The 22,231-nt window shown below is 37.8% G+C and overlaps 6 protein-coding genes across 6 annotated transcripts; 2 read left to right on the forward strand and 4 right to left on the reverse strand.

The window, feature by feature from the left end:
• Positions 1-1,389: 1,389 nt before the first annotated feature.
• Positions 1,390-3,812, forward strand: Cbr-mtm-9 (the record flags this gene model as incomplete). The annotated part of the gene is made up of 6 exons (XM_002647535.1): positions 1,390-1,486; positions 1,530-1,772; positions 1,819-2,303; positions 2,361-2,653; positions 3,173-3,572; positions 3,621-3,812. 6 exons carry the CDS (start codon positions 1,390-1,392, stop codon positions 3,810-3,812), a joined length of 1,710 nt encoding a protein of 569 aa, XP_002647581.1.
• A 744-nt stretch (positions 3,813-4,556) lies between these two features.
• On the reverse strand, positions 4,557-8,970 carry CBG06669 (the record flags this gene model as incomplete). Its single annotated transcript, XM_002647536.1, has 8 exons — positions 4,557-5,041; positions 5,562-6,123; positions 6,206-6,531; positions 6,578-6,678; positions 6,724-6,854; positions 7,271-7,478; positions 8,643-8,773; positions 8,881-8,970. 8 exons carry the CDS (start codon positions 8,968-8,970, stop codon positions 4,557-4,559), a joined length of 2,034 nt encoding a protein of 677 aa, XP_002647582.1.
• Positions 8,971-10,647: 1,677 nt separating this feature from the next.
• Positions 10,648-12,540, forward strand: Cbr-chk-1 (the record flags this gene model as incomplete). The annotated part of the gene is made up of 5 exons (XM_002647537.1): positions 10,648-11,131; positions 11,178-11,391; positions 11,654-11,902; positions 11,950-12,115; positions 12,172-12,540. 5 exons carry the CDS (start codon positions 10,648-10,650, stop codon positions 12,538-12,540), a joined length of 1,482 nt encoding a protein of 493 aa, XP_002647583.1.
• A 742-nt stretch (positions 12,541-13,282) lies between these two features.
• Cbr-hlh-6 lies at positions 13,283-16,716 on the reverse strand (the record flags this gene model as incomplete). The annotated part of the gene is made up of 3 exons (XM_045237253.1): positions 13,283-13,340; positions 16,292-16,556; positions 16,605-16,716. The coding sequence occupies 3 exons, from the start codon at positions 16,714-16,716 to the stop codon at positions 13,283-13,285; spliced, it is 435 nt and encodes a 144-aa protein (XP_045093280.1).
• A 955-nt stretch (positions 16,717-17,671) lies between these two features.
• CBG06673 lies at positions 17,672-19,088 on the reverse strand (the record flags this gene model as incomplete). Its single annotated transcript, XM_002647539.2, has 5 exons — positions 17,672-17,849; positions 17,904-18,061; positions 18,102-18,399; positions 18,451-18,744; positions 18,796-19,088. 5 exons carry the CDS (start codon positions 19,086-19,088, stop codon positions 17,672-17,674), a joined length of 1,221 nt encoding a protein of 406 aa, XP_002647585.2.
• A 1,935-nt stretch (positions 19,089-21,023) lies between these two features.
• CBG06674 lies at positions 21,024-21,876 on the reverse strand (the record flags this gene model as incomplete). The annotated part of the gene is made up of 4 exons (XM_002647540.2): positions 21,024-21,164; positions 21,325-21,442; positions 21,499-21,782; positions 21,832-21,876. The coding sequence occupies 4 exons, from the start codon at positions 21,874-21,876 to the stop codon at positions 21,024-21,026; spliced, it is 588 nt and encodes a 195-aa protein (XP_002647586.2).
• Between the last annotated feature and the right edge of the window lie 355 nt (positions 21,877-22,231).

A 22,231-nucleotide genomic window follows, 5' to 3' on the forward strand; every position in this document is an offset into this window, starting at 1 on the left:
AAACGAGAAAATAAATTCGGCAAAGCAAATATATTATTAGGTTACTGTAGTTTTCATTATTGAGCCTTCAGCCTCTTCCATAGCTCCGATTTTTTGTACCAGAAAAGTAATTGAATTATCTCTGCTTCTTCTCACAAACTAACTTCTCAACTTTGAATAATGTTCTTTCTGTCCTTCCACCAAACAAGTGGATTGACTTATGACAGATGACCCATCCCCCTTTCTCTAATAGGAGTTAGGCGGTTCTTCTTTTGTGTCTATATCCTTTCGTGTCATGCTTATTTTATTTACTCGGATGATAGATTTCTATCTATCCCGATGCGACGGATATGGGGAATACCACAATATGTTGCTTCCGATTTGTTTTTCAGATTATAAATAGAATTACCGTAAAACCAGAAGGCCCCCACACTATCAAGATTCAGCTCAATTATCTCAATTCCTAGGCAAGATATCAAAATTGTGGCAACTAACAAAACACTACTGACATCATAATAAATAATTTATCAGTTGACAACTTTTTCATATCTTTCACAGGAACCAAGATAAATTGCCTAAAACTTAAAAAATTAAGAGGCGCTTCTATTACAGTTTTTACGGTATGCAGGGTTACAGATGGACGATGACATTGTTTCTGATAATCGGATCCATGCACTGAATTCAATTTACCTTTTTTCTGTTTTTTTTAATAGAATTGAAAAAATCTTAATTTTCAGAAGACGTCAGAATTCAGAGATCTGAATTCCGGATTTTCAGGACATTATGGGTATCAAAACAACGTATTTTTTTTTGAAAATTCAGATTTTTACAATTTCTTTAGAATTGAAAAATCTGAATTTTCTGAAGCCGTCAGAATTCTGATTTTGGAAGAAACAAATGGTTTTCAAAGAGAGAGCTGTTATGAAAAATGACTAGAAATAGCGGAAAATTCAAAATTCTGAATTTTCAATTCTGACGTCTTCTGAATAGTGAATTCTAGAGAAACCGTCGAAATTCTCGTCAAAATTCAGAATTTGGAAATAAACGTTTTTAGGGTAATAAACCAAAACAAGAGAATGTTCATGAATTAGTAAAAAGAGTAGATATCTATTTACATTTCTGTGTCACTTTATTTATTTTTTCAAACAAGAACGGAATAAACAGCCATCTCTTTCTCTCCTTGAATAAGTTTCCTGGAAAAATTTCCTTTTCCTGTCTGTTTCAAATTCCCTCCAAAAGTTTTTGTGTCGATTTACGACACTAAACAGAGGTCCGCCGTTATTCCGGAGCGTCGTTGTTTTTCCTATTTATCGATATTTTTGAGATATTTATTAAGCCAATCTTTTAACTTAAAGACAAAAATTTTTTGCAGGAGGTTTAAACTAATGATCATCTAAATTATTTACAGTCATGGAGCTATCAGAGTTGATCGAAGTAACACGGGTACGAGACGCATTTATGCGGAAAGGTCCGCGCCCGGCGCAAATCGGAGATATCTGCATTTTTGGTCAGTTTTTCTTTTTTCTATTTGTCCAAAATTTATAATACAGGTCACCATCTAATCTTCGCGCCCACAGCTGTCAGCAAAGAAGAACCCGACAACTCTCAGGAGTTCTGGCTGCTTCATAAAGCCGTCGATCGAGTGCTCTGTGAGCCGATTTCCAAAGAAAATCCTCAAAGAGGAGGACTTTTAGCATTGAAGTGCAAAAATTTTCTCATGATTATTTTCGAAATCGGAGACTTGGAAATTTGTCGGGCGACTGCCAGAACAATTGAAGCCCTTTCCAATATCAGTGAGTAAAAAAATTTCCACATTTGATGCAAATCAAGTTTTTTCAGATGGTTTTCTACACGATTACGCATTCTTCTACAACTCCCCATTTACAATTCTCGACAATGGTTGGTCGGCCTTCGACCCTGAACAAGAATTCGCTCGTTTGATGCTCTCAACGGATGCTTTCAGAATTTCCAGCGTCAATGAAAACTTCACAGTCTGTTCCAGTTATCCGGAAAAAGTTATTGTTTCTAAAGGTATCGGAGACGATTATTTGAAAATCTCGGCGACGTTCCGAGAAGCTTCTCGGTTTCCGGTTCTCAGTTATTTCCACAAGGAGACCAAATCTCCAATCGTCAGATGCTCGCAACCATTGATTGGACCAACAAATCGACGGTGTCGAGAGGATGAAACGATATTAAATTCATTGATAACCATTAATAGAGGATATATCATTGACACAAGGTCCAAGTCAGCTGCATCTGCTGCTAAGGCGAAAGGAGGCGGAGCTGAACCACAAGGGAACTACAGACAATGGAGATACATACAGGTACGATACTTCCCGATAATTCCTGCCTACAGTATTCATAAAGGTATCTATTTTTAGTGCCCCATTCCACGTCAACGAGAAATTCACGACGCGCTGACCCGAATGGTGGACGTTTGTTCTGAACGGAAAGTATCCTCGGATCGATGGGTCAACCGAGTTGGACAAGCCGGCTGGCTATCCGCTGTTGCCGCATCATTAGAAGCTGGTGCAAATGTCGCACAATGTATATATAGTGAAGGACTTAAAGAGGTTCCTGTGGTGATTCATGGAGGAGAGGGTATCGATTCCACGTTGATCGCATCGTCGTTAGCACAGATTTTGTTAGATTCCGATGCGAGAACAATCAGAGGGTAGGCGAAAAATTAATTAGATCAGTGTCCTTTTCAATTACAGTACCGGTCTATGAGATATTAAAAAAAACGTATCTTTCAGATGATTTTGACCAGGAGATTTGAGCTCTGCTGTCGAGTTTACTATTTTTCAGATTACTTTGAAATTTTAGAGGTTATAAAACAGACGTAGATAGAAAACTTTGAACTCGCAGATTTTTTTGAAAATTCCTAGTTTTTTAGCTATTTTCCGATCCCTAAAAGATATATGTTCTTTTTTCATATTTTCAAAACCATGACAAAAAGTAGTGTCTTTCAGAAATCTAAAAACTAGGAATTTTCAAAAAAAAGTTTGTAAATTCAATGTTTTCAATCTAGATCTGTTTCACACCCTCCAAAACTCTCGAAGTGTTCGGAAGCTTGACATACGAGCTCCAGACTGCTGAAAATGACCGAAAATCAACTGAAAAATAAGTATTCGTATATCTTATTGATCGATACTGTATGTCTATGACTCTGCTAATTATGCACATTTTCCAGCTTCGAGTCAGTTATCGAGCGTGAATGGATCTGCGCTGGTCACCCATTCAGTCTCCGAAACAACCATTGCGCATATGCTGAGGGAACAGTTACAGGACCATTCGAAGCTCCCGTGTTTCTGGTTTTCCTTGATGCGGTATATCAAATGATTGCTCAATATCCAATGTCATTCGAATTCGATGAGAACTTTCTGATTTTCCTCTTCGAACACGCATACGCTTCGGAATTCGGCTCATTCCTTGGAAACTCTGAAAAAGAGAAACAGGAGAATGGAATTCGAAAAAAGACGGTGTCTCTGTGGTCGCATGTACACCATCCTGAGAATATGAAACAATTTGTGAATGTGTGTTATGATCCGACGTCAGGTGTTATTTGGCCAAGCATTGCACCACAGTGTATTGTGAGTTTTTCCACCTTGTTAAAATGTGTGTTTTTTTAAATTTTTCAGAAAATCTGGGATCGTCTATTCTTCCGTTGGCAACGTCCAGATAACAGCTGGTCGAAACCAGAAACAGAAACGATTCAAAGTTTGGCTGATCACTGGAAACTACGCGAAAAAGAACTGACTGCAAAGGCTTCATCTCTTCGTAGAAGTGTGATAGAACTATCCAGAGAGCTTCGTGTCGCATCGCCATTATAGATGTGTGATACAAAAATGATTAACTCTTATTGAATTATTCTGTTCCACTTTATTTCCGCTTTTTATGTATCTATTTGCTAATACCAGTGCACTTTTTCACTAATAATTTTTTTACTTCAGAATTTCCTTTTTCAGATCTCATCTCGAATTCTTGCTGTAGCATAAATAGCCCTTTGAATATAGCCCGTTTTATTTTCAACTTTTAGCTTTTTTATCTTACAAATTATTGAAAGAACTCTATTTGCTAACTTATTGCTTGTTCTGTGAATAAATTGCTTCGATAACAAATGGGAACGTTTTGAATCGAAACAATGTTTATATTTTCCTTGTCCGGCGGCGATTTTTGAAGGTGCATCGTCAGTCCTGTAGCGAAAAAGCAAAGTTTAAAAAAAAATTACATGCGCCTTCAATACCGTACTTTACTATTAATTTATTTTAACCGATTTTCAGCTGTTTCTCTATTTTATAAGGAAATTCAATGAAAGATTCAAGAGAATCAGACGAAAATTGAATTATTTTGAGATACGGTATCAGGGGTGAATGCACTTATTCAAAAATAAAGAATTTCGTTTTTTTTTTGACCGACGATGCGCCTTTAAATGAAATTTCAGCCACAAGGTTCATCGTCGCCGGACAAATGGAATTCTAGAGAAATGGAAGGTATCTTCTAAACAGAAAATTCAAATCTTTGTTTATAAATTCATTCAAATCATTTTTATGTACAGAATATCAGTACAATTACAATTACATCCGCCGACCAGTCTTCTCTTTATCCATAGCGTACTTTGGTTTTCCTGTCATCCTGATCCATTCTTGTTCCATTTTCAAATCAGTTTCAAACTCTGTATTCGTGCTCATTCTCTTGACTTGATCTCTCAAACTCTTCATAATTTCTTGTCTGAGTGGTTCGTGATTCCTTGAGTTACTCGTTGACGGCATCTCCAATAAAACATTTCTTTGCATTTTTTCCTCTCGAGTTATGCGACGAGGCACTATGTGAGAGTATTCAGAAGTCACCGACTTCTTCAAATGCCACACTCGGATCGTTGAGTCATCACCACAGCTCACGAGCATTGCAGGATTTGTCGGATGCCACGTCACACCGTTCACATGGCCTTTGTGTCCGGCGAACTCAAATTTTGGACGAGATTCTTCAACACTCCAGATAACAACACGCCCGTTTTTCCGTTTGTCCCGGTTGTTTTCAGTCAGTGATGCATCGGTTTCTTCTGTAATTAATAAAAATTGAATTGGATTTTTTAAAATAAATGTGTTCTTCTTCTATTATTCTTGTACGAAAGTAATCGGAGCTGTGAAAGAGAAGAACTTGTGGGCGTGGCTATCGGTTCGCGTATCGAAAACCACCATGACCAAAATTTTTTGCTCTTTTTTTTCGATTACTTTGGCCGCGCCCACCAAATTTTCTCTTCCACACCTCCAGTTTTTGCATACCATTATCATACATATTTTACCGTAAATACTCTGATAGAAGGTCATCCAAACCGTAAACTTTGAGCTCACATATCTAGGTTCCCGTAAAAGATATCAAAAAGTGGTAAATTGACAAAATGTTTATTAAAATATCAAAAATATTTTAACAGTTGACCACTTTTTGTATTTTTCACAGGAACCGAGATATATGGGTTTGAAGTTGTCGGTTAGGGTGGGCTTCTATTAGAGTGTTGATATTGTTTTTCGAATTTCATAGAATTTTTTTTGAATTTCAAAAACTACAGATTAGGAACTCACTTCCAATAGATCCAGTGGCAATGAATTGCTGATGACATCCACCGAAAGATGAATGAATTTGGTATTTGATAAACTCTTCTCGCTGACAAGCTCCAGTGAAAACACGAACTAAATTTCGGTTCCGAATGTCCCAAAGTCTCAAATTGACATCTGTAGTAGTCAAAACCAATCGCTCACTAGGATGAACTGTCATGTTTAGAATCGTTACGTCTTCCTTGCAAATCGTTGTTCCTTCTTGATTATCAGATGAAATCGAGTAAAGTCTAACGCGGTTCATTGAATCAACAGTCAGAAATGAGTCTCCGTCTTTCATTCCATAAACACATCGGACTCGGAATCCCATTATCTGACGAGATGATCCCAATTGTTCATTCAAAGAGATTTCGAATATTTTGAGTGTTCCCATTTCATTTCCAGCCACCACTCGAGTGCGGTCGGTCATTGGATCAGTCATAAAAGATGCACAGGTAAAGAAACTGGCGATATCCGCAAGATCATCCCGAGTGTTATTCACTTTCAAGGTACGGCACAGTTGTCGGGTATTGAGGTCATAAATGTGAACCTGAAAAGACCAACAGTTGGATCAAATTATGAAATGTGAAAACTCTTTTTTCCGGACTACATATTTGAAAAAAGTAACTCACATGATATTTAGATGCGACTCCTCCACACGCTAACAAGAAATTATTCTTCTGACAAAACTCCATATACCCTATATCTCCTTCAGCGTTTGATAACATATCTCCTCTTTTTTTCAGCTGCCCATTCCGCACATCCCATACAGTAACCAGAGCAATTCTTCCCCCCGTAGCCAACATTTTTCCGTTTCGAGAAAATTTCACAATATAAATTGGTATATTGCTGGTATCTATAATTTGTTGAGTCTCCTTATAAAGGGCTCCTTGTGAACCAGTGGATAGCTCATCACGGAGCAGTTTGACCGATTTTTCGTCAGTGGGTGGTCCATGAACTAAAAGGTCGCATGAAAATATATTTCAGTATATCATTGAACCTACCTTTTCCTAGAATACTTTTTAGACGATTTTGTGGCAGAATAAAATCAGTTGGGAGAAGTTCTTCCAAGAATCCTAATTGAGATTCTCTTACGTTAGAAGCTCTGAAAAGTAATCATGGGACTACAGTTTTGCTACTGGGTACTTACTCTAAATGTTGATAGTCGTTTTCTCCCAACATGACATTCTTCACAAAGCTATTGAAATATTCCAAATGCTTCGGCTGCTCTGGGGTTACAGTAGGTGCCATCGTTTTCATTGTGAATAGGGCGTCAAAGTACTAAAAACATCATAAATAGTTATTCGATATTTGACTTCACAGTTAAGATGATGTTGTCAAAAACGGGTGGACGGCGGCTGAAGATCTAAGAGGTGACTATAACTTTCGTATTATAAGCAAAAGGAGAAAAAGTTTGTGACAAAAAGTATTCTTCGTAAAATATCCTTCAAAAAATATATTTAAACAATTTTTCTTATATTTTAACACTGTGTTTTTCATTTTGATCCGATTACTAATGCCTGCCTTCTATACTTTTTATCATAAATCTTTCCCCATGAGCTTAAAATACTCAGTCGCCGTTTGTACGCTTTTTGACAACCCCGCTTCACAATTAAATAGCTGTGATTTAGATTTCAAATGGGCGTTCAATTACTTGCAAATTTCATATGTTCCCGCAAGTTCAAATCATGACTTACTCGACCCTTTCTGACCAAATCAGCCAATTTGAAACACTGAATGATAAATCCAGCGTTTTGAGCAGTGTCCTCTGGGAGATCTCTAGCTTGTTTCAGAACACTGACAGCAGCGTCGTAGTTTCCCTTGATTATATTTGAGCGAATTCTGGCGCCAGCGCTAGTTTCAATTTTGAATCCAGTCTCTTGGACCAAGGCTTCCACAGAGTTTCTGAAATTGATCATGGATTTCGAACTTATTGTCCTCGAAAAACTTCATTTTTCAAGATTTCAAAAATTGATTGAAAATAGAAAGTAGTAGTCACCTAAGCCCATACTTGTAAACCGGACTCCTGGCGGGCTTTCGCGGGACCTGCTATAGTTTTTTTAGATAAATATTTTTGGACCAACTATATTGGATATTACAGAACTTGACAAGTACTACAAAGTGATACTAAGCAAAACGGACCAAAAAAACAGGCAGGACCTGTCCCTGCTCGGATTGGCATCTTTATGGTTTGTAACTTTATTCATGGATAAGTAAAGTTATCCACATAATATCATTTTGTAGCACTTTTCAAGCTCTTTCATATAAGAAGTTGGCAATTTCAAATGTTGAAACTTTTTGCCCAAAACCCTAGAACATTGCATATTCTCGGTAGTGCATACAGAAAATATTTTAAATTCTGAAAAATTTATGTTTCTGTATAAATATACGATAAAAGTTTGAAAACAAGAGTAGCAATAAAATTTATGGAAGTTATGTTGTTTCTTTTGATTCAACCTAGATAAAACTACAGAAAAATTAAATTTCATTTTCTGTAGTTTTAGGGAAACAAAGTAAAAGGAATAAAAACGGCAAATATAAAAAAAATATATACAGAAATTCGAATTTTGAGTTTCGGTATATTTTTTTATATTTGACGTTTTTTTTCCTTTTACTTTTTTCCCCTAAAACTACAGAAAATGGTTTTTAACTTTTCTGTAGTTCTCGAATAACGTAATACACACTTCACATACATACTCTTCACATACATTTATTTTATGGTTTCATCATCATTAGAATTTTTGTGTATATTTATCCGTTGTTTCAAAGTATAAACAGTTTGAAGTTCATACCGTATACAACTACACCTTTTTAGACGGATTCTTGGTTTTCATCACAGTTTTTTAAACATTTGAAAATCTCAACTTTTTATCTGCTTTGATTGGTTCAAAATATTGATTCTAAAAGAAACTATGGCAGAGCCGGTGACGGACCGCCATGGGCCCGGTTTGCAAGTATAGGGAAACTCCTTTTTTTCAAGACTTTGAAAGTGCTCAAAAATAGAAAATATAAGTTTCAACATGATTTTTTTAACCACCTAAACCTAAATAAACAAATGTATAAACTCACTGTAGTCCTGCATTATCCAAGAACTGGGCTATAATTCGAATCGTTGCCCTGTCATATTTTCCCAACATTATTCTTTGTTTCTGATCACCGGCTTTATCATCTGTACCATCTTGGGATCGAGGAGAGAGTTGCTGTAACATGAAAATTTCGGGTTATTACTCGTTGCACTAAACAGTAATCTAGCTGCTCTATATTTTTTTTTGATAGTGAGATCTAGGATTTCAATTATGGTGCTCACCGCATTGGTCTGAAGCCTTTGCGCCACCGAGACATGTCCTTTCTTCCCTGATTTTTTGTTTCTATTGCTAGTGCCTTCGTCCAGAGTCATCCTGAAATTTTCATGGTTAATAATAAATTCATAAAATTTGCTCCTTACCTTCTCCGTTTAACGGGCACGACAGCGGCTGGCTCGTCAGCCTCGTCGCCGCTACTTGTTCGAACCACTTTGAGTTGGTGTTTGGTGATTTCCGGGGAGCACTGTGGGTGCTACCCTCTCACCGTATACTTTAAGAGTATTACAGATACTAAATGAAAAATGTAATTGAAGTTGGGTCTTTTATTGATATCTTGAGTGAATAGTATTAAACAACATCAATAATAAATGTACAATATCTAAATCTTGCTGAATATGTTTTCCAATAAAAAAGACAACAGAATAGATTGAGAACAGAGAGAAAAAGGAAAATGCGTCCGATTTCTACTCAGCTGACTATTGAACGGGACAAGAAGAGAGATGGGGAGATGGAGCGTGCACAACAAAGAGGGAGAAGTCAGAAGGGGGAAAATATAGTGGAAAGAAGAGAAACTGGAGAGGAGAAGACTGCAGAGAAATATATAGAGAACACAATGAGAAGAAGACTATGGAATAGAGAAGTGGGTATCTGAAAGAAAAATTGGATTTGAATTCATATTTTTGTACTGTATACGATGGAGTTTCCAAAAAAGGAAATTCGAAATCATTATCAATTTCAGAAACTTTGTGGAAGCCTTGGTCCAAGAGATCGGGTTCAAAACTGAAACTAGTGCTGAAGCCATAATTCGTTCAAATATAATCAAGGGGGACTACGACGCTGAAGATGATCCCACCGAGAAGCAGAAAAAAAACTGAAATTGTGTTCCAGACTGTTTAACTGTCCAGTTGACCACTTTTTTGATTGAATCTCTTCTTGTTTATAAAATCTCTTACCTTTTTATATCCCAACATGTTAGTAGAAAAAAACGGAGGATTTCGCATTTGGGTTTATAAACGGGGTCAAAAAATAAACAAAAAAGAAGTAACGCAACAGGTGACATTAACCAACAAAACCATTAAACAATCGAAAAATACGAAATGTTATTTTTATGGTTTGGAATATAGAGAATCTCTATTACATATTAATCTGTAATCGAAAAATGTTTTTCAAAAAACTTTTGACCTTGGTATTGCAAAATCCAATGTTCAAAGAATCAACAGGAAGGGGTTAAACATCCGCAGATATAGTGTCTTCAACGCATCCAGGGCTAGCCGACTTAAAACATGCAAAAAACACTTCTTGCCCACTTCCACCTTATTGCCAGATGTTATATAGAGAAGAAATTCACAATTGAAGCTCTTCCGAACCAAAAAACAGGGTGGACAGGATGACAACAAAACAATTCTTCTTTCTGCAAAATGGTCGTAAAAACTCCGAGATTTCCCTTTTTGTTGTTGAAAATATTTCGTTTTTGTTTCTTTAGCTATTTTCTTTCTTTATAACAATTGTTTGTGATTTTTAACAGTTTTTATCCCATATTTAAGTATGTTCGAAGTGTTCTACCTTCTCCAAACTCCGCCCATTTTTGCGGGATAACGGAGTGTCGTTGCGCGCGGGAATTTCAAATCAAGGCATTGATTTTTCATTACATTTCTCCAGTTTTTCCCGTTTGGGACCGGAATTCGTGCAATAAATCTACTCAAGCAGTTTCTTCGTTTTTTTTCCCTCGCTAACACTCAAAACTGTTTTAATAACCGAAATTTTCAGAAATCATGTCTGCAGACGTCAGCACCAAACCAAGAGGTTCTCTACCGATTCCCACAGCACCCGGAGAATCTAATGAGTGCTATCGAGTGATTCGAACACTCGGAGAAGGCGCATTCGGTGAAGTTTTGTTGATTGTGAACAACAAAAACCCGGACATGGCGGTGGCGATGAAGAAGATGCAGATTACAACACAGGCTAACACAAATAACATTCGGAAGGAGTTTCTCATCCAACAGAAACTATCAAAAGTTGGACACGACAATTTCATTCGAGCTATCGGAATGCGCACTGAAAATGGATTTCATTTTCTGTTTCTAGAATACGCCGACGGTGGAGAGCTTTTCGATAAAATAGAACCCGATCATGGAATGCCGACAGCAATTGCGCAGTTCTATTTCAGACAATTAATAGAGGGATTGAAGTATATTCACGACTGTGATATTGTTCATAGGGATATTAAACCTGAAAATCTTCTTCTCACAACTTCCCGTAAGTTTTTTCCCAATATCGAAATTATTACATATCCTCGCTTCAGATGTACTGAAAATCTCCGATTTTGGAATGGCTACACTTTACCGCAACGAGGGAAAAGAGCGTCTTCTGGATCTGAGTTGTGGAACGATCCCATATGCGGCACCTGAAGTATGCGCTGGAGGAAAATATCGAGGACCGCCCATCGACGTTTGGTCTTCCGGAATCGTGCTGATTGCAATGCTCACTGGAGAGCTGCCATGGGATCGCGCTAGCGAGTAAGTGACACGACACGAAAGTTCGATTTTTTCGGAAAAATCTAGCGGTTGGACGTTAACTGATATTTTTTCGAGTTCGCTGAAAAAACCTGAATTGAACAAAAAAAAAGATTTTCCGCCATGTCTCCCTTTTCCGAGCAAAATTTAACTAGTTTTTTTGTCCTTTTTCCGGAAGAAATACTCCGTTTCCGGATTTCAAAAAAAGTGGTTTATTCCCATCAATGATACAACTCGATATTTTTACAAAAACCTTACGTTTCAGCTCTTCATACGCTTACCTTCAATGGCTGGGTAACAATAATCTCGATGAGAATCCATGGCGAAAAATGGATGTTCGTGCACTTTGCATGCTTCGTCGCATCCTCACTGATAATGTGCATCGACGAGCAACGATAGAACAAATTAAAACGGATCCGTGGTTTACACACAACTATGGTAAACTGGAGATGACGTATGGAAGACCACTGAAACGAGCACGATATGCAGATGAGAATTCCCCGGATTGCAATATGTGAGTGATAGGATTGCTCAAATCAATTTAGACTATCGTGTTTGTAGATCTTCAACCCAACAAGCCGATGCAGTGTCGACTGCAAAGCGACGTCATCTGGAAACACCAGACAAAGTGGCTCATGTTGAGAGGCAGAATGCTTCGTTCTCGCAACCGACACGTACTGAGGACCTTCTTCTCACTCAGAACATCGATATGTCACAAAATAATACCGTAAGTAGTACTAAGTACGCCTATTAACACCTTTTCCAATTTGCGATTTCTCTCAGAATCTTCTGGAAAGAATGGTCTGTCGTATGACTCGCTTCTGTACCAAGTTCGACGTTCCCACTTCATATCGTCAACTGATTCATGCTAGCGAGCATGCTGGGTACGAAGTTCGTCAAACGGCTGATAATCGTCTATTGGTAACATTCCGTGAAGTTTCGATGATGGTCACATTGTACTCGTTGAAAACCGAATCACGAGTCATGGTTGATTTCCGACGTTCGCGTGGTGATGGTATTCAGTTCAAGAAGATGTTCTTGGAAGTCAGAAACCGAATGAACGATTCGATTTGTGTTGATGGACAGAACTTTTTGGAAGACTGTGGATACGTGCCACGCAAGCCGCAATTCGTCAGAGAAGCGAATGCTTAACTTTTGTACCATTCTTTACCTATTCCTATTGACTGACTTCTCCATGTTATTGATTCCCTCTTTTTTTCTAAATTTTTCTTACTTTACGAATCCCCAACTTTCCTCCATACTCCTGATTTAAAAAAACCTCTAACTTAAATAGTCTAACTGCTCTTTCTTTAAGTGAGAACGATTTGCTCTAATTTTCTATTTGCCTTAATTTTTCCAATTGTATAATACATGAAGTTCTTATCATAAATAGATGAAGTGCTGTCTTTTTTGCTTCTTTTATTCTTTGTATGTTATTCTGGCACCAAAGATTTCGATTTTTAATTTTTTTTTTCAGAATATTTTACTTTAAATTATAGGCTTCGGCAGAAATGCCTCGTTTGCTTTCCTTTCACTGGTAAATCTGAGAAATTGCGCAAAATCCAAAAGTTTGGCTGGATATGGGTAAAGCAGGAAAAAGTTTAGCAAGATTTTTTAAAAATTAATTTAAAACTCGCATAGCAATTTTATCAGCATAAAGCAATCGAATTGAACTGAAATGTGGAAATATCGATAGAAATATTGCCTTCGGACTCTTCTTGAAAACCGTTGAAACATTTACAATCGTATTGATGCATGGGATTTTTCAGTAGATTGTCCAGATGACGAATGTATCGAATCGCCAGACGCAGTGTGTCCACTTTTGAGATCCGTTTTTCGCTGGAAGTAAGTTATTAGTTCTTAGGATAGTTCAACTTTGAACGATCTGATTGCCTTACTCAAAATGCACTGGAAGATGTCTTCGAAGTTTTTCGTATCCATCGTTCACATTTCTTACACGACATCTCTCCCGCTCGTTTCGTTTCCAGACTGAGGAGCTGAAAAATAAAAATATACAGTGAGAACATCCTTTGACACATACCATACTTCCTCTAATCGAAGCCCACTCAAACCAACAAATTTGGGCCCAATTATCTCGATTTCTGTGTAAGATATCGAGCATTTGTCAACTGATAAAATATTGGTGATATGATGATAAATGATTTATCAGTTGACAAATTTTTGATATCTCTCATGGGAATCCAGATAATTGAGCTTAAAGTTTCCGGTTTGGATGGGCTTTTATTAGAGTGAATACAATTAGTATGATATTCTATTTTTAAAGGAGGGTAGACATCAAAAATTTCAAAATTTTCATTTTTACTGAAAAGATATAACTCTGAAGTATAAATACAGTGCGTTTCATAAGTATAGGTTCACCCTCGGTAGACAAGGTGGGAAATCTTGGAGGTTTGGGGTTGTTATAATATTAAAGTCCATGTAAAAATACATATCGCCCAGAATTTTTAGACCGCTACTACAAAAAATAAATTTTTTATGTCAGAAAAAGTCTTTTTTTTGAAAAACGAGCGTTTCATAAGTATAGGTTCACCCTTGAAAAAAATTACAGTTTCACATAGGTGATAACTTTTTAACTATTTTTACTGTTTTTAACTATTTTTGCGTCTTTTAATTCGTTTTTCTTATGCCGCGAGCCACTCATCTCTCGGATTCGGAGCGAGCTCAGATCGACGCGTTCAAAACGGCTGGATGGTCGAATCGGCGCATCGCAGCTAGGTTAGGACGGTCTTTCAATTGTATTAACACGTTTGTTAACAATCCGGACCACTACGAGACCAACAAGAAGAGCGGAGCTCCGAAAAAATTGACGGATCGAGACACGAGAAGCATCATCAGACTGGCATCCAATTTGATGAAGAGCTGTAACGACATAAAGAATGAGCTGAAACTGGATGTGAGCAAGTCCACGGTCTGGAGAACACTGGACAGCAATCAGAACATTGTCCGAGCCAAGTTAATGTCCGCGCCGATGCTCACCGATACTCACAAGGCGAACCGACTTCAGTTTGCAAGGAACAACATGGCAACTGATTGGGATAAGGTATGGAATGCTTTTGAAATCATCACTTATGCTGTTTTCTATTACAGATCATCTTCAGCGATGAAAAAAAGTTCAATCTGGACGGGCCGGACGGCTTCAACAGTTACTGGCACGACCTGAAGAAGGATCCCCTCCATTTCTCCAAGCGTAACTTCGGTGGTGGTCGTCTTATGGTCTGGGGAGCATTCTCTTCTGCCGGTACTGTGGATTTGGCGTTCGTCTCCTTCAGAATGAACTCGACAGACTATCAGGATGTCATGACTGCCAAACTGATCCCATATCTTCGCCGTTTTCATCGGCGTCAGCTCACATATCAACAGGACAATGCTTCGATTCATGCGAGTAGATCGACTTTGGACTGGTTCAAGTCCAAAAAAATCAAGGTGGTGGATTGGCCGGCTTGTTCGCCGGATTTGAACCCAATGGAGAATGTTTGGGCTGAACTCGTGCGCGTCGTATATGGTCAGGGAAAGCAATACCAGACCGTTTCTGAGCTCCAAACTGCCATCGTGGACGCATGGAAGAACCTGAAGAAGCCTTACCTCCAGAAGTGGTTAAATTCCATGCCAAACCGCTTGTTTTCTATTATTTCCATTGGTGAAAAGCCCACAAAGTATTGAATTGAATAAAACTTTGTTAATGTTAAATTTTCCGGGGTTGAACCTATACTTATGAAACGCTCGTTTTTCAAAAAAAAAAAAAGACTTTTTCTGACATAAAAAATTATTTTTTGTAGTAGCGGTCTAAAAATTGTGGGCGATATGTATTTTTACATGGACTTTAATATTATAACAACCCCAAACCTCCAAGATTTCCCACCTTGTCTACCGAGGGTGAACCTATACTTATGAAACGCACTGTATAGCTATGTACTTAAAAACCTGAAAAAAACACTTCAAGGACGAAAAAATGCTCTTTTTTGTCACCCTAATTTCTTCACTAGCTTGCTGCTGCGGCGTCGCTTCATAATGTGAAAAACGCGATGGTCGCCTCTTACACGCGTAGTGTAGTGGGTACGCTCTAGGCTAGTATTCAGGAGGTCAGAGGTTCAATCCCTGCTGGTGTTTTTACTTTTTTCTTTCCTTGTTTCCTTCGGATTGAACTTTTTGAACTCGGAATTACTGAAGGGCTACCAGCGTGCCGCCGAGGCCTCGCTCCGAGGTACCAAAATCAGTTGAAAATGAAGAAACTTGTTTTATTATGTTAACAAATAAATTATGAAAAAAACTACAATTAATTTTTAGAAAGAGACATAACAATTGAAAAAAAACCACATAATTAAAACAATCCTCGTGTAGGGCTGGTCGTCGGAAGGTGAAGGAAGCAGTAAAAATGGAGACGTCTCTGAAAACCCCAGTCATAAAACAGTTTTTTATTCCTAGAGTAATAACGAGAAGTAATGAGATAAATAGGAACAGTGAAGAAACGGTTATCGAAGAGAAAATAGTTTTTTTTCGCATGCCTATAAAAAACACCGGCGACTGGCAAAATAATTGGTCGATAGAACTTTAAATTTACATAAAAAATTCACTTTTATATGGGTTTTATAATAAATAAGAAAAAAGAGCTTTTTTAATGTTTGAAGTCGTTAAAAATTGAAAAAAATAAAGTCGGGAAATAAAAAAATAAAAATGTTTGCGCGTGGGATTGCGTGCTTTAGGTGCGAACACCGCGACGGCAAAATACACATTCCCTGAAATTTTCCCCGAAATTTTTGCTGTCTGCCCTCCTTTAAACCTATAAATAACAAAGAAAAAGCATGCACAGGTTACAATGATCCTATAACTTTTTTACGCAGCCTCTCTTCAGGAAATGCATCTTTATGTTGGAAAGTTCAATCACCTGTATGGTCCGAATTGATCTTCGAGCTCAATCGGCAGGGGTACTGTGGCTTCGGGCGCAAATGGGTTGACATATTTCTTTTGAGATGAAGATGATGCTGCCGAAGAGGTAGTAGATGTTTGTGATATCTGAGGTTGAGAGAAGATGGAAGACGATAAGGAGCAAGGCGGTTGGAGTGGAATTTCATGTTGAATCTGGGTCTGTTGAGGCTGTTGTAGTTCCATAAGTTGAGGGATGTGGGCTTGAGGAGTTTCGAGAATGGGCACTGAAAATTCAAGTCTCTTTAGGTATAAAATATGAGAAAGTTACTAACCCATCAACTTTCCAACGTCTTGATCCAAGCCATTCAATCCATGAGCATTAGGTGTTTGGTTAATAATAGTTGAATAAACTCCATTTTCAAATGAATAAGTAACCGGAAACATGCTCAGAAAATTAGACATAATCACTTATTCTCAAATGAAGCTAGTTCTGACCAAATCATGAACAGTAATGGGCGGAGACTAATAAAGAGACAGTAACCACAGGCTGAACAAATATTACCAAAAGTGAAAGAAATCCCGATATTTATTTGCGAAGCACATGGAATCACATATTTTGCGCATCCCACAGACATACCGCATACCCTTTGATGGACTTCCGACGAAATGAATGAAAGTGGAGTTAAATTGTATGGAATTTAAAAAATAGTGAGGTTTCATTGGAAGCTGGCAAACACCTGATTTTTCCATGGTTTAATATTTACCAACATTCAGATATTCGACAAATAAAGTGATGAGCAGGTGTTAGATATGTAAACGATATACCAATTAGTCAAATTATGATAATTGATGACTGCCAATGCCCATTCTAAATGAAACATCAATGGCAGGCTTTTTCTAGGCCAAAAAAGGTGGCCTAGAAAACCTAACTTGCAAAAATTAGGCCACAATGTAAAGTGACCTAGGAAGTACACCAGGGGAATATCAGGTCATTTCTAGGCCAAAAAAAGCTGGTGGCCTAGAAACCCCACATTGCAAAAGTTAGGCCAGTATGTCACAATGTACTCGTTTTGAAAAATGTTGATAAGTTTTCTCGAATTTTTTTGAGAAAATCCTCGAAGAATTTCTCGGAGCCGTTTTTAGGCTTAAACAAAATTAAAAACTCAAAAAAATTTAATACTGATACAAAATTAAAAACTCAAAAAAAAAATTGCTCAAGTTTTCCGGAAGAATAAGAAAAAACCAAGAATAAGGAATTCCGCTCATCTCTGGTAAAATCGTATTTTTAAAAATCTAATTTCGCTGTTCCTCTTAACTCATCATATTTCCATGCCAATCAAGACTAGTCGATATGAAAATAAAACTAATTTAATGTTTATTCGGTGTGCATGCATAAGTACTAAAAGTTAATCAGTAGATTGTCGTCTTCTGGTACTTTTTTCGGTTCTTCTACAAATTCGATAGCCGTCTTTGTAGTGGTGACTTCAGCATAGTTGCTGGTTGGAGTAGCTAGGCGACTTGACAATAAACCAATCATCCCACGATGCGGTGGTGGGTTGCGCATTTCGATGTCTGAACTGAAAATGGGTATATAGCATTTCAATTCTGGGGTTGCACACAATAAATCTTACCTCCGACTCACGATGATCGGATCGCGGCGAGCCATATCACAAGGAGATTCGTTGGCTATGAGTGCCTGTCGGAGATTCCAAATTTGACCACGAACAACGCGAAGTTGGCTGTTGACGAGCATATAGTTAGAACTGGCGATTCCGTGGCGGAATAGTTTCTGAAAAGAAGAGTTTTCACAACATGCAACTGAAAAATACCTTCAAATCGACACAAAGCCGATGAACAAACTGAGGTGTGAGAAGTGAGAGTACGTGGCGACGGAGCGTCTGATCGAATTCAGCTTGCGCCCATGGAAGATTCGACCAACGGAAAGGGAAAGAGCGGAATCTCGAAGTACATTCCGGATGCCGAACTGGGAACGCCAATCCGTTATCAATAGCAGCCAAGTTGATTTCATGTCCGGGCACGTGGCGAACGAGAAGATTATCCATGTGACGGTCGGTGTTTCGGATCACATAATCAACGATGCACATCTTCTGGAAGAGAAGTTGAAACCTGAAACACTTTTTCAAAATTTGCTTTCGTGGTGATATTTATATTTCACACTTTGCCTCTTCTTCTTCACTCAACAGATTCTTGTCATAATTCCAACGTGCAAACACTGTGTTTCCACTTTCGTATCCATTTACGTAGAGCTGAAAGCTTCCTTCTTTGGGGCGAACGTCGTAGTGGCCGAAAAATCGAGAATAGAAGAATGAAGGAGACGCAAGCTTCACGATTCGAGTCGTCGGCACAACATCCAGTTGGAGCATTTCACTCACTATACTTGCCGCCGCTTCAGATAAATATCCGGTGTTTGGAATGAGACAGGCACGTCCGAAGCAGCAGAAGCATAGCATTCTGTAAAATGTGATTTGATGAGTCCTAATTCTATTACTTAAAAATGCTTACCTCTGAAAAAACTTTGGCCATTTTGGATTGAGAGAGGCGAATGGTTCTTCGTCTTTCGGTTTGAAAACTCCCAGAATTTCTCCTTCTAATCCGTACACAAAATAAGATCCAGAACTCCCTTCGGGAATCAAACTCGGCTGAATTCCTTTGTTAATCGCGTCTTGCGCTTTTCGAAACACCAACTGAAATTCGTCGTCAACTTTCTTCCGATGCTCCAAAGAAGACGTCAGATCGTAAATCGATGAAGAATCCGTCTCGGGTTCGACTTGACTGAGTGATGAATTGGCTGACATTATTTTTTAGCGAAGCTGTTCGGCCAGTTATTCAAGTGTTTACACGGCTTCTGAAACTGTTGTTTTTTTTCACTATTTTTAACGTATTTCTGAGCTTACTTGACTCGCAGGGTAATCCGCAATCAGAAAAAGACGTGATCGCAATACAAAAAGTTAGAAATAGTAGTAGTCGATTAGCGTTCCAGCGCGTGAAAAGAAATGGAAATAAATAGAAAAAATCAGCTTAAAAAATTTCGGAGCGGACTACGGTAGAGGGCCGTGTCTGCACGTCGCATTGCGTATATTTGCAGATCGTAACCTGTGTATAAATCGAACAATATCGTTGCTGTAATTGGGGGCAAATACTCATCCGCTTTGATATTATCTGCTATTAACTCGTCTGCTATTTTCGCTCACCTGGATCATCTGCTATATTGGTTCGTCTACTATAGATCATCTGCTACGGTTTCCTCATCTTCACCTTTTTTGCTGAATTTTTTTCAGAATATGCTTTTTGTTTTCAATTAAAGGCTTAGGGTAAAGTTTGAAAAGAGGGTAAAGTTTGGAAATAAGGGTAAAGTTTGGAAAGAATAACATTCTAGTCTAAGCCTATAGTACATCAGATGATCTTCCTTATAGCACAAAAGACAAATATAGCAGATGATCCAGCTATAGCAGATGAGCTAAAATAGCAGACGAGTAAATAGCAGATAATATCAAAGCAGATTAATATTTGCCGTAATTGGGTGATTTCGCAATGGAAAATCAGTTTCCGAGAAAAAGAAAAGAAAACGGCTATTCTTTTGAAAAAGTTCATTGACTCCAAACATAATCACTCTTTATTATATCCAGTTCCGAATTATAATCTCTACCTCAATTCACATTCTTGTGATATATGCTGACGCCAAAAAGCAAGTTTAGAAAACGATTAAATTAAAAGAGGTCCTTTTGTCAAAACTTAGATAAATGGCGGGGAACACAACTGTAGGTATCAATAAGCTCATATGTAGGGTGTTTAATGCTAGATGACACCTGACACTCTTCTTCAATTTGGGGACGAGGCAAACTAGAATCACTGGCATCATTTTGATATTCTGCAAGTTACAAAGCTATACAATTAAAAAGCACGAAACGAACCTCATTTTCTAAATAACCAATTTGAGAGGAAAGAAGATAACAACTCCCTGGGAATCAAAGCTTCATAGAACACAGTTTGATTATATTGCCATCTCCGTTTTTGAAGCGTTGAGACAACAAGACCTTATTGGGAGTCTCATTTTGAGAGTCTCCAAATTGTAGAACGTGATCCAACATATTTTGGAGATGGCTAGCATATTGGATCTCATAGAAATCACACTATAAGTGTAAGTTGAGCTCAATCATCTCGGTTCCTTCGAAAAATATCAAAAACGTTGTCAGGTAATGTTGTTTATCATATCACAAACATTTTTTTTAGTTGACAGATTTTTGACATCGTTTGAAGGAATCGAGATAATTGAGCTCAAAATTCACATATATTGTGGTCTTCTATTAGAGCAAGTACGGTAACTTCATTTTTTGTATTCAATTATACTTTTCAATGAAATGATATCCTAAAGCGACTTTGCTGATCTAGCTTTTCATAACACACTTTTCATACCACGTAACACACTAGGTTCTATGTACTGAATAAATATAAGAAAGGTATACCAAATACGTTTACTTTCTCAATTAATAATCAAATCCATAGGTAATCAATGCCAGGCGTCAAGAACGAGCATCATAGTAACTGGAAAAGCAGCGACACACATAGCGTGAAGTGCCATGAGAAGGAATAACATGATAAAGAAAGCGATTTTCACATTAAAAAAAGAAAAATAATAGGGAAGGTTATCAAAGGTAAAACAATGCTAATCTGTAAAAGATTGAGATAAAATAGATGATTTATAGTTCTTTTAATCTTTGGAAGAAAACAGCTCACAGTTGCTGGTAGTTGGAATTTCCAGGAGTTCTGAAAAATAACAGAAAAATTGTTCTGGTACAAAAAACAATCGGAGCTGAGGAAGAAGAAATCTTGTGGGCTTGGCCAACGGCCCGCCTAATGAAAACCACCGTTATCTAAAATTTTAAGTCCTTTTATCTTGATTGCTATTGCTTCTCATATTTTCACTGAAAACGGTAGTTCGGCCGTGGCCTCGGCCACCAGGTTTTCTCTTCCACAGCTCCAATTTTTCAACCCAGCATAATAGCTTAGTGCGTTTTAGAAAAATAAACTCACATCAACTTCTCTTTCCATGTTTACGGAAAGCTGATAGCAATTGGAGGGGAACAGCAGTTTTTTGATGCTCAATTTGATTATAAGATTACCATCGCTTGTTATGAAATGAATAGAGTTCCTGAAAACAGTCAAAATTACTCTAACAAAAAATTTAGAAATATGGTTCAAAGTTACCTATTCACTCTGACTTCGTCATCAATTCCAAATCCCACTCGCTCTTGCATTTGATCCCAAAAAACATCGAATTGATCTCCAGCAATTCGGAGATATCCAGTATATTGGAACCGGTCGAATGATACTTCTCCCGATCTCAAGCCTTCACAGACCTGTAAGAATCGTGGCCCACTTGTGAATTCGTCCCGAAGTTCCATTGTCTGGGCTTTCATGGTCCAAAATCTTCGCAAAGACGCAGTTGGCACCATGTGCGCAAAAACTCTGACATTTTCCACTTTGAGGATCTATAATAGGGAGCAATTTCAAATTAATATATTCAGATTAAAGACTTACCGTCATGTCTTTCAAAACTGTTTGAAGAAGCTCCTCGTTATTCATAAAACCAGGCGATGTTTCCGAAATGAAGTCAAAATTTCGTATTTTTGACTGTCCCAACTGTTTGAAAAAATTTGGAAGGTACTCGTCCCCGATGTGAAAATTAACTGTCAAGTAATTTATTAGCAGTGGTACTGTAGTGTGAATGGTAGGAGAAGTTGCAACATACTAAAATGAAATCATGGGTATTTAGAAGTATAAAGAACTCTTAATCATTACCTCGACAAAAAGGTAGTTACCGTAAAACCTCTAATAGAACGACACCCGGATCGTCCACTTTGAGCCTATATATCTCACTTCTTTTGAAAGATATCAAAAAGTGGTTAACTAGTAAAATGTTTATCAGGATATCAGCAAC

This window comes from Caenorhabditis briggsae, assembly GCF_000004555.2.
Source record: "Caenorhabditis briggsae complete genome, chrV, whole genome shotgun sequence".
NCBI lineage: Eukaryota > Metazoa > Nematoda > Chromadorea > Rhabditida > Rhabditidae > Caenorhabditis > Caenorhabditis briggsae.